Source organism: Pantherophis guttatus, chromosome 2 (assembly GCF_059756535.1).
Source record: "Pantherophis guttatus breed Tessera chromosome 2, ASM5975653v1, whole genome shotgun sequence".
NCBI classification, from domain to species: domain Eukaryota; kingdom Metazoa; phylum Chordata; class Lepidosauria; order Squamata; family Colubridae; genus Pantherophis; species Pantherophis guttatus.
The window spans coordinates 95,137,810-95,157,194 of NC_142064.1; the positions used below are offsets into that span (position 1 = coordinate 95,137,810).

General features: G+C 38.1%; 1 protein-coding gene across 4 annotated transcripts in view; it reads left to right on the forward strand.

The window, feature by feature from the left end:
- Positions 1–19,137, forward strand: part of PCGF3 (polycomb group ring finger 3) — a 62,277-nt gene extending 43,140 nt beyond the window's left edge. For all 4 annotated transcript variants that reach the window (XM_060690368.2, XM_034410733.3, XM_087886424.1 and 1 more), the window contains 8 exons: positions 1,530–1,647; positions 5,714–5,810; positions 6,093–6,148; positions 7,422–7,532; positions 9,470–9,558; positions 12,872–13,009; positions 15,799–15,879; positions 16,336–19,137. In XM_060690368.2, coding sequence (XP_060546351.1) covers positions 1,539–1,647; positions 5,714–5,810; positions 6,093–6,148; positions 7,422–7,532; positions 9,470–9,558; positions 12,872–13,009; positions 15,799–15,879; positions 16,336–16,383 — 729 coding nt within the window. In that variant the 5' untranslated portion in view covers positions 1,530–1,538 and the 3' untranslated portion in view covers positions 16,384–19,137. The remainder of the gene's footprint in view (positions 1–1,529; positions 1,648–5,713; positions 5,811–6,092; positions 6,149–7,421; positions 7,533–9,469; positions 9,559–12,871; positions 13,010–15,798; positions 15,880–16,335) is intronic.
- Positions 19,138–19,385: the final 248 nt, after the last annotated feature.

Genomic DNA, 19,385 nt, shown 5'->3' on the forward strand with positions numbered 1-19,385 from the left:
AGGGTCCCTCCCTGTCCTAATTCCAGGGGTAAGGCTCCAACCAGCCAGCCAACTAGGGAAAGCTGGCTGGCTGCACATCTTCAGCTCAGAGAAAGATAAGGATGGGAGGGTGGGAAAGCTGCAAGTTTGTTTTAGTGACACAAAATGAAAGAAGGGAAAAAAAGCTGCTAATCGAGCCGACTACATATCATGTGAAAAAACCCTGGTTTTTAGGGATGCTGATTTTAAGGTCATAAACATTGACTGTCTTAATTACAATCATCTTATAAGGCTAAATTGCAAAAATTTACAATTTTTCAGCCAAAATGTCTCAGCAATTTTTATTGAAAACATCTTAGTTTGGTGATACCTGCTGTGTAAAAACTCATTGCAGCATATGGTAAAAATACTTTCCTCCTGTCTTTATTATTTAGTACTCTTATTTCGTTTCCTCTGGTGCACTGGTTTCCCCATTGGGAAAATAAAAGCAGATGTTTTTATGTTATTTCTGATAAATGTGAAGGTCTTTATAAACATTTATTTAGGAATTTCTAAATTACCTTTTTATCCAAAAGAGTCCCAGGGTAACTAATGATTTCAAATTTTAAAGCTATTTATAGATTTTTAAATAACAAACAGTAAAATCACAGGTAGGAAAGGAGATAGTTAAAATCATACAGATCAATATATTTAAAACTAAAGAAGTAGAGGGTTCCATAGTTAGGGTGCAGCATCTGATTTTTTAGGGTGCAGCATTTATTTTTTAATTGTCTACCTGGTGAAGACTTTCCCAAATAATGTTGGAAAACCAAAAAAAACCAAATCCAAAAACTTTTCCAATACTTTCCTGGAAATTTTTAATGCTACATAAAGACATACAGTAATTTCTTTTTCAGAAACCAAATTCTATTAAAATGTTTTCTGGAAGGAAAAATGAAAAAAGCTATGATTTATAAAGTTCAAACATAATGCGCTTATTTTTCAATTTATGAAAACTACTTTAAGTTATTTCTCTATAGTTTAAAAGTGGGGAGTTAACTCCTAAACATATTTAAGCAAGAAACTTTGTTTTCCCCAAATGCTGTACAATTTATCTTATATGTACATTCTTCTAAAAATTAATCATCTGAAAAAATATGTTGACTAGAGTTGGCTTTTTCTTACACTACTGATACGATTCAGAAAAGTATAGATTTTTTTAAGGAGCTAAGTATTTTCTGGAAGACTTTCCAGAATATGGATTACAGATAAAACTGGTGCATTCACTTATGTTTCTGAAAATTAGGCTGATTTAAAATTTGTGGTGTGGAATGCTGTAAATCTTGCAGTGTAAAGGCCAGAACAACAGTTGCTGCGTTATCTTTAGCTTTATGGTTGTACATTATTCTTAAACAACTCTTATTTTTTTCCAAATAAGGTGTTTTGGAGAAGAAAACTGTTTCGATCATTTTCATTTTTTCCTGCATTCAAGGCTTATTATGAAGGTCAGATATTTTAAAAGAAGTAGACATTTATATCTCAAATACCTGCCTATCCTGGTTTTCTTACAGACACCAAAGATGCTGACAAGAAAAATTAAACTTTGGGACATCAATGCCCATATAACCTGCCGCCTTTGCAATGGTTATCTTATCGATGCTACCACTGTAACGGAATGCTTGCATACCTGTGAGTATGATTATTACCGTGTATTGTGAATTAAGATTTACTTTCATGTAAAGATAATCATTTGGGATTTAGTTTTGATTTTTATTTGAAAGGCTAATGCTTAAAAGACCTTAATTTCAAAAGATTTATTCATATGTGAATCTCTCTTTAAATGCATGCCTCGGCTCTTACCAAGAAATTCAGAGAACTTTGAATTACAGTAGTTGGCACAATTAGATATATCTACTTACTTGCTTGCTTGCTTACTTACTGAGATGGGTAGAGTATGTATCTTATTCATTTACCACTTCTATTCTACCTGTTTCTGTATGGAATAGAAATTGTCCGAATCTTCATTATTTTTAAAATTCCCACACTTGGTTTGCCTAAAAGGTGTCCACTCTCAGCTCTGTTTTGATTCACCTTGCAATAAAGTTAGTGAACCAACAAATGGGGCAACCAATGTGAGCCAGTTGTGCAATTCTATTAATACCTGAAAAGGTTTTCCCTTAATTAATCCCATAATATTGGGATGTTGTGTAATTCTCTGAGAAGCAAATAAATGAAGGCTGATTATATAAGGAATGGGGAAGAACAGTTCTGCTCTTGCAGAAGAAACTGAGGCACCTTATTATCTTTCCAGAGACCAGAACATAGCAGTAAAAATCCTCTGCTCTGAACTGAGGTGTTAAGACCTCTTACTTATTCATTTAGGAGAGGATGTAAATATGTGACATCATATAATGTTCTGAACTTTTTTTTATACTTAAAACAGAAGTTAATGGCTCCTTCAGGTACATACCTAGGAATGCTGAAAAGGGAGCTTTTACTAAAGAGCATGATGTAAAGGTTATGATGCTCTTTTGCTGAAAGTCATAATATATTTCTAATTGTTGCTGCAAAGGCATCATGTTTCCCCCCCTCTTTTTCCCCTTTGAACTGAATGAGCAGATCTGTAGCTAATACAATGAAGAGAATTTTGCTGACAGTACATTAAAGGATATTAGAAATAACAAATAAATTGATTTAGTTAAAACAATGTTTGCCATATTGTTATATAGCAGTGATGGCTAACCTTTTTGCAGTTGCGTTCCAAAAGTGAGGGGAGCGCGGGGGGGCGCATGTGCACATGCTCACACCCATAATTCAATGCCCCCATGCCCCGCCCCCCCATGCATTCGCACGCGACCCCCACGTGATCCCCACTTTTGGCAAGCGATGGCAAAAAGATTACCGGTGGGCCCGGTAGGCCCATTTTTTGCCCTTCACAGGCTTCTTGCAGCCTGGGGAGGGTGAAAACAGCCCCCCCATCCCCCTGGAGGTCCTCTGGAGGCTGAAAATGCCCTCCCAGAGCCTCCGCGCAAGCCCTGTATTTACCTGGCATCCAAAATGAGCCATGTGGAGACTCCTGGAAGGGGAGAGGCAGCGTGGGCGGGCCAGCTGAAAATCACGCATGCAGCTGAGCTAGGGCAATGGCTCATGTGCCCACAGATATGGCTCCGCGTGCCACAGGTTCGCCATTCCGGTTATATAGGAGTTGGTAGACCCAGTTACGGCTTTGTTTAACAAGATGACGGGATCTAATTTGAATGCTAGAGTGTCTTACAAAACTGACAGCTTGCAGGGTAGCTAATGAGAATTATGTAATGTGTAATTATGGTCAAAAAGCTGAGAGGCTTGTGATAAACTTCTTTAGCTCAGGTATAGCTGCACTGCATTTAATCACCTACCATTCCTAAGTTCAAATCTTTCTTTGCTTTTTTTAGTTTTTACTTTTTGTATTGGGGATTTTATGAATATGATGGCATATTAAAGACCCTCCTTTTTTGTGAACAGAAAGAATGGATCAAATAAAATGAATCTTCATAGAACTTGCCATTATTCGGTGCTTCCAAAACCAAGAACTTCCTTCCAGTGACTTCTCTTTTGCCTCCTCGAGTGCACACCTAATTATTTAGAAAATGTGTATGTCAGCCCAACTCATTTGTGGTGTCTCCAGGTGGCTTATAGAAATAAAACCCCAGTACAAAAACCAATAAATCTCCCACCCCCCAGGCAACAACAATAAAATCAACTACTTGATGGGCTCCATATCACACTGGGGATTCCTAAACCTGCTGGCAAAACCATGTCTTTAGGGCCTTGAGAAGGAGTGTTAACATGGGGGCCCAATCTTATTTTTGCAGGGATGATGTTCCACAGAGGAGGGAGCTACCATGGAGAAGGGCCTTCTTCTTGGTCCCAGTAGATAGACTTCCTTAGGAGAGGGAGCCCTTAGCATTCCCTGCCTCCCCTCTCTGGTGGGTTGGGTAGATGGAACTACAAAAGATGGTCCTTCAAAATAACCTGGCCCCTTGTAGGGCTTTAAAAGTGATAATCAGCCTCTTGAATTGGACCTGGAAGCAAATCACCAGAAAGTCAAGCTCCCGAAGGATGGGTGACACATGTGCAACTCTATAATAAATAATGTGGGCCATTGCATTTTGAGCCAGTTGAAGCTTCTTCTTTTTTAAAAAAATTTTTTTTTAATTATAAACTGAAGACAAAAAAAAGAACAAAAAGAAGACGATAACAAAACAAAATCACTTACATACAGCTAGGGTTGATTCAGCCCCCATATACATATAGTTCCTAAGTAACATTACATACCATCATACTACATCTTCAATTAAATTTTCCACATTGCACCTTACACTTGTTAATCTTCTTACATCTAATATTACCTTATATATATTTAGCTTAGTATCAACAAATCTATGCTATATGCTTTCCTAACATCTACCTCATGGCATTTTTACTTCTATCCATTTGTACCGTTTATCCCAGCTTTGATTAAAAGTTTATTCTTGTCTATCTTTAAGAGTATATGTTAATCTATCACATTCTTCACACCTCAAAATTTTTTTAATAATCATCTGGTCCAATGGTACTTCTTTCCCTTTCCAAAATTGCGCATATGCAATTCTAGCCGCAGTGGTAATATGTATAAAAAGGTACCAGTCTAGTTTCCTTATACCCCCAGGATTTATTCCTAATAAGTAGACCTCTGGTCTCAGTTGAAAGCTAACTCCTGTGATCTCCATGAGCCAATCCTTTATCTTACTTGCCCAAATGTGTTAACAACACACATTCTTCGGGGAGGCTTCGAAGGAGTAGGAATAGGAAGGAGCAGGAATAGGAATAGGTTCCGTCACATGATTGTGGCCCCAGGCTTGGGCACAAAACCAGATTTTCAAGGTCTTCTGGAAGGCCAGTATATAAGTGTGTGGATTTACCCTCTTCCTTTCTGAGTTTCCCTCTGAAGGGAATCTCTTCTCTGTTCTGTAAACATTATCCCAAGTTTGCTCATGTATCTGCTAGGATGTGTATCGTCATGTATGAAAAGTAGATGGCACTGTTTAACCGCAGCTTTTAGTCTTTGGTGTTGTCACTTTTCAAGAGTTGAAGATACAGCGAAATGTTAATCGAATCATTACTGAGGAAGTTTCACTTTTCCAACAGCAATCATTAGCTTCAGAATAAGCTTGGTTGCAAGTATACCGACAGCCAACAACCAATTATGCCATGCTGTTGCTTATATTTCAGTATATTACTTTTAAGTAAGGCTAGTGATCTATCACTATAAATATTAAATAATACTCCTTTTTCTTTAAAAAAAAGTCTGCTTATAGGACAGTAGCTGTCTATTTTGTGTTTGAAATGACCCCACAATGTTTATAAATTTATTTCAGTCTTACATATCTCAAATAACAACAAAGACACTGATTTTATTTCTGAAGTCTTTATATTGGCATTTTTCTGATGCAAATTTGGGATATGCTAAGTTTATTCAGGAAAAGAAAGTTCTCCTTATAAAATGTTCATTAGACTACAAGCACCCTTTGGGGCAGTTTCTGTGTTTGTTAAAACTGGGCTTTGAAAGCAACCATTTGGTTCTGCATCCACAACTATGAAACAGTGACATTGTTTAACTTTGTTTCCTTGAGCAATACAGGTTCAATTATGTGCAGAATTTAAATGTTATTAGCAGATGAAAATGTTTCCTTACAATCATTTTAACTGATATATATATTTTTTGTAAAAACAGTTTGCAGGAGTTGCTTGGTAAAGTATTTGGAGGAAAATAATACCTGCCCCACATGCAGGATAGTAATACACCAGAGTCACCCTCTCCAGTATATTGGGTAAGTATTGTGTTAAAAGAAATACGTGCAGAAATTTCCTGGATGTGCCTTTTCTAAAACATGAATTGGACAAAACAGTGTGCCTATGATTGGATTTTTCCATTGTGTTTCAGCAAAATGGAAATAGATAAAGCAACCACTTATTTTCTTCCTTTATTTTCCCTTTCATTTGTGCCCAAAGGAAGAGGATATTTTTCAGTTATCCTAATGGTTTAAATATATAAAAGTTTATTACAGGTCTTTGCAGTAACTATTTTAATTTCTCATTTTTTGTCTTGTCAGTCATGACAGAACAATGCAAGATATTGTTTACAAGCTTGTTCCAGGTCTTCAAGAAGGTAAGATAACAGTAAACTGTTCAAAAGGCATTTATATGTGAATAAATCGCCTCTGTGTGATGTTTGGAAGACACTATTTAAACTGTCGGATGTTTGCAGGAAATGATACAATTTACTGTTGCTTCGCTTTATTTGCTTGCTTTGTGAAAGCAAGGGCAACCACACATCACATTGGAGCCCACGGCAAAAGTTTTATTTTTTAAATGTGTCCTCAGAATTGAAAAGAAAAATCAAAGAAGCCTTTCCCAACGTGGATAGCCTTCAGATAGATAGACTTCAGTTCCCAGAATTCCCCAACCAGTATAGCTGGTATTGCTTTAAATTTCTCCATTCTTTGTCCGCATAATAATTATAAATTATATAAGATGGTTTACAAGATCTGAAGAGGAATAAAGAGGCAGGTATCCTCAACATTAATAAGTAAAAAGTTAAAATATCTTCAGTAAATGGTTGGTTGTATCCTCATTTTAGTCATATACCTCAAAAAAGTCTTTTTCTAAAAAACAGTGGAAGAAATTGACAGAAACAGGTTTTACAATTTAAACATTCCTGGCACTTCCCAGGGCATTTTCTAAATCTGAAGGAATATTGGCATCTCCCAAAGTTCTTCATACTTATAAACATAAAGTGAATATAGAAGTAATTTTGATAGTATAGAAGGAATTAAAGTGTCCAATTTTACATTTACTTATTTCACTCACATAAATATTTTGAATCTTATGATAGATGGACTATAAATACCATGATTAGGATTTTGAAAACTATGTTATAAAATAATAGTTGGTGGATCATATTTTTGATCAATCCGGTGTTAGTTTGGCAGAAGACTAATATAAAAAGTTAACTCCCAGTTGCTAGGCTGTATTCCCAAAAGTGTGGTTGGAGAACATACATCTCTTGATGTATGGCAATAGGAGGGGGAAGTGATTTCCAAAATTCAAAAAAATGAATGCATAAGTATAATATTATAAAACAAAAATTCGTTTGTTCCCTGGATTCTAATTTTTGCCAAATGTTACTGAACAAGTAGACAAGTGAGAGGAACAGTATTGAGTCATCTTAATGTGGGATGCCACACTTGAAAAGTAGTATTGCATTGTATGGGATATTCTTAAAATCCAGTTTTGTTACGAGTTAGCCACAAAAAAAGCATTTGAACATTAGAGGGGGCTCTTGTTATATGTTCTAAAAAAAGAGAGTGGAATACAATGTTTGCTTGAGTTGATGAAGTCCACATTCTTAGTTAAAGACACTATTTTAAAATGTTAAACAGCGGAAATGAAAAAGCAGAGGGAATTCTACCACAAATTGGGCATGGAAGTACCAGGTGACATCAAAGGGGAGACGTGCTCAGCCAAGCAGCATTTAGATACTCACCGTAATGGTAAATAGAAATGCATGTGCTTGTTCTTTTCAGAATAATTACTGTGCTTACCAAAGGAAATTGTTTGCTCTTTGTTTAACTAGATTAGTTTAATTTAGTACATTTATCACAACCTTGCTAAAGAAATACAAACTGTCAATTTCTTGCGTAAATTAAGGCTTTGCTGTGAGTACTTGACTAGAAAGCTGAACATTCACTAATTTTCTGATCCATGTGTTTGCAACAAGAACTTCACAGTTGGATTTCTCTCTAAGCTTTGTAATGGCCCATTTAGCCCCAGAATTGTTATACTGGCCCCATTATTTGCGCATATGTAGTCTTTCTGTTTAGACTTATGGTATCCATAAATTGTGGATATCTTGTAAAAATGGGTATAAGCTTGACCAAAGCATAGCACTCTTCCAAAATTCCATGTGACTCCCACTAGAACAAAAAAAGATTGAGAACTTCTGTGGTAGGACAGGGTTTGGCAACTTTTTCACTGTCAGAAACCATTTTGTGATTTCACACATAGTTATGGGCACCAAGAAATAGATAAACAATTGTATAAATGTAAACATTAAGATCCAAAATCTCATTCCAGGAAGACGGCTCTTGCACGATTTGTTAGTTTATAAAGTTCTGGGTGTGTCACTATGGGGCACAGTAGTTTTGCTAAGAAATCACTAGTGTAAAAATCACTAGGATAGATTATTTATTTTAGCAATTTAAGGAGCATTTTACTCCTTTAACCTTGCACAAAGCCTTATAAATCAGTGATTTTGTGTAAGATTCTGTGTAAGGTTAAAAGTTTTGTGTAAGGTTAAAGGAGTAAAATACTCCTTAAATTGCTAAAATAAATAATAAAATTAAATAGAAATCATAACAAAATAAAAGAGATCTTACATTTTCAACCCCATTGACTCTGGGATTGGGAAAGGGCTACAAATGAAGCATTGAGACTTCCTGGTCATAGGTTGCCCTCTGCTGATCTAGGACAATAATCCTAGTCTTCACAGACTACTGCACACTGGATGTTCTTGTAAATTAAACTGTTCCAAGGCAGCAAGCTTGATGATCAATAATCAAGTCCTGTGAGCTTGCTGCATTTAATAACATTCCAAAAATGTTTGCCTTTTTATGTGCCTTAAGTCTGTTAGGTAAGTCTTGTGGCAACCGTTTCTTTTGAGAGCAATTCCTAGGAGAGTTCATGCTGCTAATTCTGAGGCAGATAACATTGGTAAATGCTAGACTTGGCTCCGCTGGGAAAGTGTATATTGCTGCACCAGAGTCAGTGACAGAACCGCATTCAGTAATAGAGCATAGCATCATTGCAGAAGATTGTGCCACTTTACAAGGATAAAGCGCCCAGTTTCATTGGATACAAGATGGGCGGCAAATAAATTTCATAAATACATAAATAAAAATAAATAAATCCAGAGGGCCACTTTCTCTCAAATCACAGTGTGGTCATTTTGTAGTGCTTTGTCTGTACAAGCATTATTTTAATATGTAGTAGAGATGACTTGCTGGCTGTAGAATTCTCCTTTATTTTTACTTTGTTATGAATTGGTTGAGCTTCTTAGGTTACAGTTGAGCAACAGGGTTGGACTTTAAAATAAAAGTGTTGGGGTTTTTTGTGTTTTAACGTTGAACTACACAACGTCACGTATGTGAGATAGTCAGCTATATAAATTGAGCACTGTAAATTTCTCAGTGCTAAAGTAGGTTGCAGATATATTTTAGATAGAATTTGCTAAGTGCTATTGCAACACAGTTTATCAAAATATAATGCTGATCCTACAGAGATTTGAGATGTGAAGAGATTTGACTTCTCTGTGATTAATGGGCTTCATTCTGAAAAAGCTGTTGATCTTGATTTCATTTTGTTTCATGCAAATATTTCTGTCTTTGGAGTCTTCCCGTTCCTAACAGATCCTTTATGCTTTTGTCATAAGGGGAAACTAAAGCAGATGAGAACACAAACAAAGAAACATCAGAAGAGAAACAGGAAGAAGATAATGATTATCACAGAAGTGATGAACAGGTATTGTTGAAATATAACCTTTGAACTAGCAATTGTTTCCCTTTTTGGTGGTTTAAGACAGTATTTCTCAGTGAGGGAATTTCCAGATGTGTAGAGTTGACTCCCAGAATTCTCAATATGCTGTCTGGATAATTCTAAGAGCTGAAGTTCACACCTTTGGCAGTTGCCCAAGTACAGAAATACATGTTTAAAGTTATAGGATTTTTTCTTTAATTTTTTCCCTTAAAATACCTTCTAAATCACAACGATCCTTTCAGTGAATTCATTTCCATCAATAACTAGGGAGGTTCATTTTTAGAAGAAATGTTTGAAATTGTCACAAATGAAAGTAAGAATGTCCTAGATACCATAATTTTCAAAAATCCTAAGAATGGCTGGTTGTGACTTCCCAAACTTGACTGAAATCTCTGGCACCAGTCCTTGAATTTTTTTCTGGGCAAAAATAAATGAGGGGAGACATTAGTGATCCCCTCACAGTTGGCTGACTCCCTTTTCACTATTAACTTTGTTCTCATTTACTAACTCAATCTATTCCTTACAAATTATTCAAAATTCTTTGAAAGAAAAAAAAAATGTTTTTCATTCGCAATAGCTTGCAGTTGTAGGTTGACTTTGGTGGTCAGCCGGCCTATATGGCTGTTCCCAGTTACTTCAGCAGTTCTAAAAATTACCAACTTCATTAGAACTAAAAATCTAACTACTGAAGGGCTAGAACAGTGATGGCGAACCTTTTCACGGAAACTTAGTGCATGCTCGCTCATCAGAACTACGCTCCGGAAAAGCCAATCTTCCGGGTTCTAGTGCGCATGCGCGCCCGACAATCAGCTGGTCGGTGTGCATGCGCAGGCTGGTTTTCAGCACTGCGGTGCAGACAAAGGAATTACGCTTCGGAAAAGCCAAACTTCTGGGTTCTGGCACTCAGGCGCACACCAGTTTTCAGCACTGCCGTGCGCGCGAAGGACAGCTGATTGTTGTGCACGCATACACAGCAGAAACTCAGAAGGCAAACAGGCAAGGCCGCGCGTGCAGGGCAACATGGCTTCGCGTGTCACTTTGGGCACACGTGCCATAGGTTCGCCTATGTTCACGGGGCTAGAACATTTTGCTTGAATAAATGTTACAGGTAGTCCTAGTTCAAATGAAATGTTACAATGGCACTAACAAAGTGTCTTATGACCATTTTTCACACTTACAACCATTTCAGCATCCCCATGGTCATGTGATCAAAATTCAGATGCTTGGCAACTGACTCATATTTATGATAGTTGCAGCATCCCAGGGTCATGTGATCACCTTTTTTTGCGACCTTCAGATAAGCAACATCAATGGAGAAGCCAGATTTACTTAACAACCGTGTTACTAACTTCACAACTGCAGTGATTCATTTAACTGTTTTGCTTAGCCACAGATATTTTGGGCTCATTTGTGGTTGTAAATTGAGGACTACATGTCTACACAACATTTTTCCTTGCTGCATAATTTATGTTGTTTTGAACTGAAGAATGTAAAGTGACCAACTGTATCTGTGCTTAACATTTGAGAATAACTGGAAGCAGAAGACCTGGAACTTATTTCTCAGTGTTCTAGTTGAAAAGACCTTAGGCAGAGAGGAATTTACGTTGTTTAGTAAAGGTTGTGCATATACCATTTTATTAATCCCATGGATATTTGGATTTATGCTCATCCTAGAATCTCCAGGTTCCGTAAAGTTTTATTTGTGTGTGTGTGTGTATTTGTTGTTGTTTGTTGCAAAATCGTGTCTGACCCATTGCGACCCCATGGACAACATTCCTCCAGGCCTTCCTGTCCTACTATCCTCCGGAGTCCATTTAAGCTCCCGCCTACTGCTTCAGTGGTTCCATCCAGCCACCTCATTCTCTTTCGTCCCCTTCTTCTTTTGCCCTCAATCGTTCCCAGCATTAGGCTCTTCTCCAGTGAGTCCTTCCTTCCCACTAGGTGGCCAAAGTATTTGAGTTTCATCTTCAGGATCTGGCCTTCTAAACAGCAGTCAGGGTTGATCTCCTTTAGGACTGACCAGTTTAATTGCCTTGCAGTCCAAGGGACTCGCTGGAGTCTTCTCCATAGTTCAAAGGCCTGAATTCTTTGGCGCTCAGCCTTTCTTATGGTCCAACTTTCACAGCCATATATTGCAACTGGGAAAACCATAGCCTTGACTATATGCATTTTTGTTGGCAGGGTGATGTCTCTGCTTTTTAGTATGTTGTCTAGATTTGCCATAGCTTTCCTCCCCAGGAGCAAGCCTCTTTTAATTTCTTGACTGCAGTCCCCATCTGCAGTGATCTTGGAGCCCCGGAAAATAATATACATACACATAAAAAAATAAAAGTTTATGGAACCTGGAGATTCTAGGATGAGCATAGATCCAAATGTCCATGGGATTAGTAAAACGGTGTATGCACAACCTTTAGTAAACCAGCAACTGCACACAATAAGAAACTGTCATCACAGTGAAGGAATTTCTCCATCCCACACACACACATACTTGCAAACAAATGATTTAATTCAGTTTGATAGGCAATTGCCCCTACCTTAGTGAAAATTACTCCAAGTATCATAGAGAACATTCCTTAGAGCTGTGACGGTGAACCTATGGCACGCTTGCCACAGGTGGCATGTGGAGCCATTTCTGTGAGCATGTGAGCCGTTGCCCTAGGTCAGCTCCACTGCGCATGCACGTCTCCCGCCAGCCAGCTGATTTTCGGGTCTCTGCCATGCATGTGGGAGATGTGCGCATGTGTGGGGGGGTTCCAGGAGGCTTCAGGGAGGCCTGTTAGGCCCAAAATGGGGCATGGGGAAGGTGTGGTGCACCCCCCCACCCCCCCGTGGCCCATTTTTGGTCCCAGGAGGCTTCAGCGAGGCCTGCTAGGCCCAAAATGGGTGTGGAGGGGTCACGCGCAGGGAATTGCATTATGGGTGTGGGCACGTGGTCGTGCACACACACATGCTTTTGGCACCCAAGGGAAAAATATTTAGCCATCACTGCCTTAGAGCATATTAGAACACCCCTTTCTAGTGCACTCTTTTACTTTCTTATCCTTAAGCTCTTCCAGATTTCCTGGAAGAGTTTAAGGATAAGAGCTTTCTGTGGTGGGAGGACTTTCCCACCACAGAAAACCATTCTTTGTAGCTAGGATTGCCAGATAGGCTCCCTTCTGAATTTAAGCAGACCCACCACTGATCTGTTGTTTCCCCTTGTTACGTAACGTGGGCATCATGCAGTTTAGAATGCTCTGCTTCTGCTGCTACGAAATGAGAACTTAAATTGTAACCTGTACTGGCTCTTTCCTTACAGGTAAGCATCTGCTTGGAATGCAACAGTAGCAAATTGCGTGGATTGAAGAGAAAATGGATTCGTTGTTCAGCACAAGCTACAGTCTTGCATCTAAAGAAGTTCATTGCCAAAAAACTTAATCTTTCTTCATTTAATGAGGTAACCAGTGGTTATAGAGTAAAACAAAGAGAAACAAAAAAGTGTGGCTGGTTTTTTTTTTAAAAAAATAACTGTGTAACTTTTTTTTTCTTAAAAAGTCATGTTAAATCCTTAGAGATGGTTGATTTTTCCTGAAACAGAATTGCTGTTTCAGTCACTTAACTAATGTATAATAAATGAAGCAGTGCCTTAACAGATATTAAGCTTTCAAAATGTGATTCTGAAGCTTCCCAATATTCCTTAGTTTGCACTTGAAGCATTAATGTAAATATATCTAGTGAGAAAAATTCACAGGGAGACCTTTAGTGGAGACAAGTTTAAAAACTGCAGAACAAGCAAGCACCTTCAGATGTTTATATGAATTCTGAAGGTCACAATAATTTCCTTAAAAATAAAAAAGTTTAAACTTTAAGATTTTAAATTACACATGTATTGTGGATGGATTGTGAAAGAGATGATGTAAAATTTCAGTGCATATTATTGAAAAATAATCTGTTACAACTAATGTCTGCTAAAGTGCCATGCATTTATTTAAATAATATCTTGAAAGCCAGTTGTCTAGGTTATCTGCTGTATTTATTGCAAGGAAATTGAGTTTGACTCATTTTTCATTAGCTTGCAGACACATTGGCTTACATTTGAGGAAAAGTCTAGTCTGATATTTACTTGGCAGTATACTAGGGCTTTTGAGTAAGATACAGCCAGTTTGGTGTAGTGATTAAAGAACCAGGCATTAGAAGCCCATGTTTTCGAGTGCCATGTTAGGCACAAAGCCAGCTGGGTGATCTTGGGCCTATCACTCTTTCCAAGCTCTAGGAAGAAGGCAATGACAAACTTTGCCAAGAAAACTCCGGGGACTTGTCCATCCAATTGCCAGCAGTCAATACTGTCTTAAAAACAGCAAAATGTTCTAATATATGTTAATGAAGATCTGTTAATTAAAATGCAGAGACTCTCTATTTCTTTGGAAAATCAACTTGAAGTCAAGAAAATAGCCCTCAGCACATTGATTTTGGAAAATCATGGATTTTATGAAAGGCAGAAAGATTTTTGCTGTTTCATGGCACAATTCAACCTGCATTTGATTCGCAGGTTTGACTAAGAACACCCACCCATCCACGCACATGCACATACACACACACACGTGCCCGCGCGTGCACACACACACACACACACACACACACACAGTTTAGTATGATCTGTTGATAAATGTAAATCATCTTACTGCTTGTTTCCATTGAAAATTTTGTTCACTCAGGTATATTTCAGTTTCCTCTTTTCCTCACTTAGACTATAGTGGAGCAAACTCATTTTGATCTGTATCAGTATTTTTTGGTTTTAGTGATTTTGAGATGTATGGACTTAAACTCCTAGAATTAACCAACCAGCCAACTGCAAGCTGAAGTCCACACATCTTAACATTGCCAAAGTTGAGAAACGCTCATGCTTGCATGTCTTCAAACATTCCAGTTCATTAGAAATTTCCCCTTTGGTTTCTCTAGTCCATTTCTTAGAACTTGTTAATGTGTGGTGAGAATATTCACAAATATGAGGAGGATTTGGGGTGGTTTCATTACAGAGGGAAGCAGTACTACTTTAGTAGTTTGGAAGAGATAGGCAGTAAAAATGGTTCAAAAGGATTTCTAGGATTTAATATCTAAATTCGTCTCTTATAGACCATCTATTTGATTCAGGAGCAGTGTTTATTTCAGAGAAAATAACTGACTATTCAACCTGGACCACAGTTCTTTTTTTCTTTCTTTTTAACTTTGTGAACTTAAGACACTGAGAGTCAAGGCTGGTTTGGTAGCTCTTTGGAGGTGGGAATGAAGTTCTAGTCCCTGTTGAAACAATCCGGAGAGAAAAGATTTTCCAATTATTAGACAATATATGCTCTCTTTTTTGGAGGTATCTGGCAAATTGTGAGAAGAACTTCTGGAGTGTGAGAATTTTAAGTGTAAAATTTAGTATCAGCAACTGATGGAACAGAAGGAGAAAATAAATGTACAATCGTTTACGTGTCAAGTAGGACATCCGCTATGTTTTGAGGGCATACATAGGTTATAGCTGAAATAGTTACGTGAGGTTTTTGATCTTCATAATATCAGACACTGGCTTTCAAATTAAAAACAGGCAAGAAATTTCACATCCAATTTCTACCATTTTCTGTTTGCTATTGCTTGTAACTTGCCTATTTGGAAATAATCATTCCCTGGACAGCTAATTAAGTTAGCCTCCACATATCCTATATAGAATCCAATCAGGAACTCACTTTTTTAAACTACCAGTTTTAGAACTCATTTTCTCAGGCCTTTGCTTCCAGGTTTTTCAGACGATGAAGCTCAGAACTTGCACATGTTCACTTTGTTAATTTTCTCACTCTGGATTTAGTTAATTTCTGTAAGGCCAGAATATCTGGTCTTTTGTAGATTATGGAGCAGATGGTGATCCAGCAGAGTGAAGAGTGAAGTATATGCCCTGAAATAATTCTGCATCTCCTGTAAGTGCTGAAATTTTTATCTCCTACCCACCAGGCAAATTAAATGATAGAATATACATATTATTCAACTTGTAGCTTGTTGGTTAGAACTAAATCTCTAGCTGAGTTTTACAGTATTGGAAAAGTCCAGACACCTGAAGAGATTTTGGGAGGCAATATTTGACTGGTAGTATCATACCATTTCATGCCATTAAAAAGCAAAACAAAACTTTGTTTTAATTGCATCATTATTTGCATCTTGTAAATCGATCTCTTTAGTAAAAATATAAATCTTTTGTTCCTTTATCAGCTGGATATATTATGCAATGAAGAAATTCTGGGCAAGGACCATACTCTCAAATTTGTAGTTGTCACAAGATGGAGATTTAAGGTATGCAGCATTGGTAATCGATTGATGCATTTAATATTCTCCCTTTGAAACTCTAAACCTTTACTTTATCATTCATAAAGATATAACTGATGTCCTGATTCCTTGTGGTCCTTCTCTTTCCATGTTCTCAGGTCAGAAATTATCTTACTGTTTTGTTTTAGCTTGGGCAGGAAAATAAGGGGGGGGGGATGCTTGGCTTTGGGACATCTTCGCTTTGGGCAAAGATAGAGATAATGTCTGCCAAAGTCTTCGGACCAGAAATGTCTAATTTCCCCACCACTTAGGGGTAGCCCTGCAGAACCTGCTGAGATATTGAGCCTGAGGGTTGCTGTGTCTCCTGGGCCATCAATCATGGGCATCAGAGTCCTAAACAAAGGTTAAGCTTAAAAACATGTTTGTTTGTTTATTAATGGTCTGCATCAGAGAGTTCCTCAAGCAATTATGTTTATTTTTCAGAAAGCACCTCTACTGCTACATTACAGACCGAAAATGGACTTGCTGTAAGAACTGTTTTGTCTTGTGGACGGTTTTTTTGCAGAGACTATCATCAGGCACCTTCTTAGTGCATCGTTACTCAATTCACTCGTGACATAGACCAGCAAAATCCATTCCTGAAAAACAGTAGTACTTTCCCACCCCATCATTCTGAATATTTCTCTGAGAGATGCATTAAACTCAACGTTCAGGACAGTAAAAATATTTATACTATTTTCTACAAAAAAAAAAAAAGGAAAGTGCAGTTTGAACGGACACTACCAGCATGATGTTTACAGACATTGAAAGCACTTCACAGTTCCCTCTGTGTAGCTCAGTTCTTGGTCATCATCTTGAAAGATGCAAAATAGGTTAAAATGTAAGGGAAGGAGGTAATTTTCAATTTCTTGTCACCAAGCAGCTCTTGGATTCTTTTGCAACTTAGCTTAAACATAGCCCTTCCTTCCTTCCTTCCTTCCTTCCTTCCTTCCTTCCTTCCTTCCTTCCTTCCCTCCCTCCCTCCCTCCCTCCCTCCCTCCCTCCCTCCCTCTCTCTCTCTCTCCAAGTGTCTCTTAAACCTCGCGGGCAATTGTTGATCAGTAAGCCCTTCATAGTATTTAACATTGGAAAAAAAAATGTAATGGTTGGCAGTGACTTGAGATCATGATACAGTTCTGGATTCTGCTCCTTTGTTCCTCTGCTGATTCATTTGAGGAAGGTATTGGAATGAGTGATTTCCATTTTATTTCAGTTTTCTCAGATCACACAAACTGTTGAGCATTTAGGGGTGGCGGGGGGGGGACATCCTTTTTCTGTAATATGTGTGACTTACATAGCTGGGGCGGAAACTGGGATTTCCTGTTCTGAAAAATGAAATAAGCCTTTAGCAGCCTTAACTACTTGAACTCCAGTATTGTTCTCTTGAACAACACATAATACTAATGCTGGAGCATGCATTCTATGACAAGCATGAGTTCACTGACCTTCCTGCTGGGTTCTAGCTTCTATAAGAAGACCATTGTGTTTGCCTAATTCTCTACTTGAACTATCTTTATGTGTTCGGATTTAGTTGGCACTATGGTACTTTTGGGCCTTAACCTATAAATCTATTTATTTTTAAATCCAGCCCCCCAAGGGATTTGATTTCTCCCTCTAGACTATGTAAGTGCACTTTCTCTTTAAGTAGAGGTGGGAACGGTGTGTGAAGGGCAATGTTGCTTTCCCTTTAATATCTTTAAGGTTGGGTTGTTTTTTGTTTTTTGTTTTTTTAAAAAAAGGTTGCATTCAGTGGTGGTACCGCAAATATGGACCATGCGAAATATATGTTATTCTTCATCTGGACGGGATATGTAAGACACTTTCATCTGGGAGAACCACGTCATTGATTTTAAATACTCCAGTGTGTTCAAGAATGCATGCGCATACTCCTTGTTGCATGTATATAGGCATGTTTTCTGTCTGTCTCTCTCTCTCTCTCTCTTCCATATGCACATACATATATGCAGAGGCACAAGTATTCTTTGCATGAACACAAGTCTGCCTTTCCTCCATTGGGACACCAGTTTGGATGGGATATGACCAGAACAGGGAAGAAGGTGCTGCCGAGAAGGATTACTGAGAGGGTATATTTTTTTAATTTCTCAAGATTTTTCTCTTTGATGCAGAATTTGCCTTTACTCTGTCTTACTAGCTCTATTGCTTATAATCCCGCTGCTGATTGAACAGGTCCTTAGGCAGAAGCAGAGGATAGCCCAATGAGGATGGGCTATATTTTGGCTGAGTTTGAGAGAGAGATCACTAGGAAGACAAAAGTCTTGAGTTTCGCCATCCTTTACGGAAGTCACTTCCGTTTGGAGGTGTATGTTCTGGTGGTGAATATTCAGGACTGGTAGCAATTTGCAGATACACGACAGGGGTGTGGGTGAGTGGACAAACCTGAATAAGTACAGGGATGGGGCAGGAAACAAAATGCAAATGAGTAAATGCAAATGTGAGGCAAGGAAGGGCTCTTTTCATACTGTTCAGGATTTTTTAGACATCGGTAATGCATCAGATAACATATATTCAATTAAGCTATTAGATCTCATTTTCTGAAATGAATTGTTCTCACACCGTGGAAACCCTTTATAATTTCTGTTAGAAGGAGACAAAACGCATTCCTTTCATAATGCCAATTATTTCCTATATATCTGCTGAAGTTAAAAGGGTCACGGTTTGTTTTTTTTTGTAAAGTACCAGTTTCTCCTCCTGTGGCTTCTCCTGTCGGCAGCACATATTAGCTATGTTAGGAGCCTATCCCTCCCGAGTTGTTTTCCTTCTCTAATTTCATAATGATAAATTAGATGGAAATCAAAAGAAAGGAACAAAGAAGAAACAGGAGGAGATGGAGAAAGGTACAAGAGTCGGCTTGCACATGAGCAGTGGAAGTGGGAATGGAGGACAAATGGAAAAAACATTGGGCAACCTTCTGGTAGAGAGCGTTCTGCGCATGTCTTGTTGCAATGAGCTAGAGTTGAAAAAAAAAAGTACATCACACACCTTAAAAGCAATTTTCCACTCACCATACGAGATGAACATGAGTGCACTGGCACCCCTTGTAACATTTGCACTCATTTAAATTGGGGCGTGTTGCAGGAGATTTTCTACTAGTAAGTGCGCTTAAAAAGGTAATAGTTCTTAATTATATAAAATTTGTATAATAAGTAAGTGCTTACTAATGATAGATGATTGCTCGCCATTATTCTGGAAAAATAGCTGAGATATAAATAAAATGGTTAGAGAACGGAAGAAGACACTTTTATTGAAATGGGGGGGGGAGAGGGGGGGGCTGTGGGAAAATGTGCCAGGCTGCCATAAATAGGACAGCCTTTAAAATTCCCCATCTTCTCCTTTTATAGGTGACCAGGTGCTATCTGAAAACATCCTGGCTAACAGTGCTTAGTGAGCCTTAAATTTAGCCAGCCTGTTGAATTGATTCAGGCTTTCCCAAACTTTTGCTCTCTAGACATGGCCAGTGGGCTTGATGAGAGTTT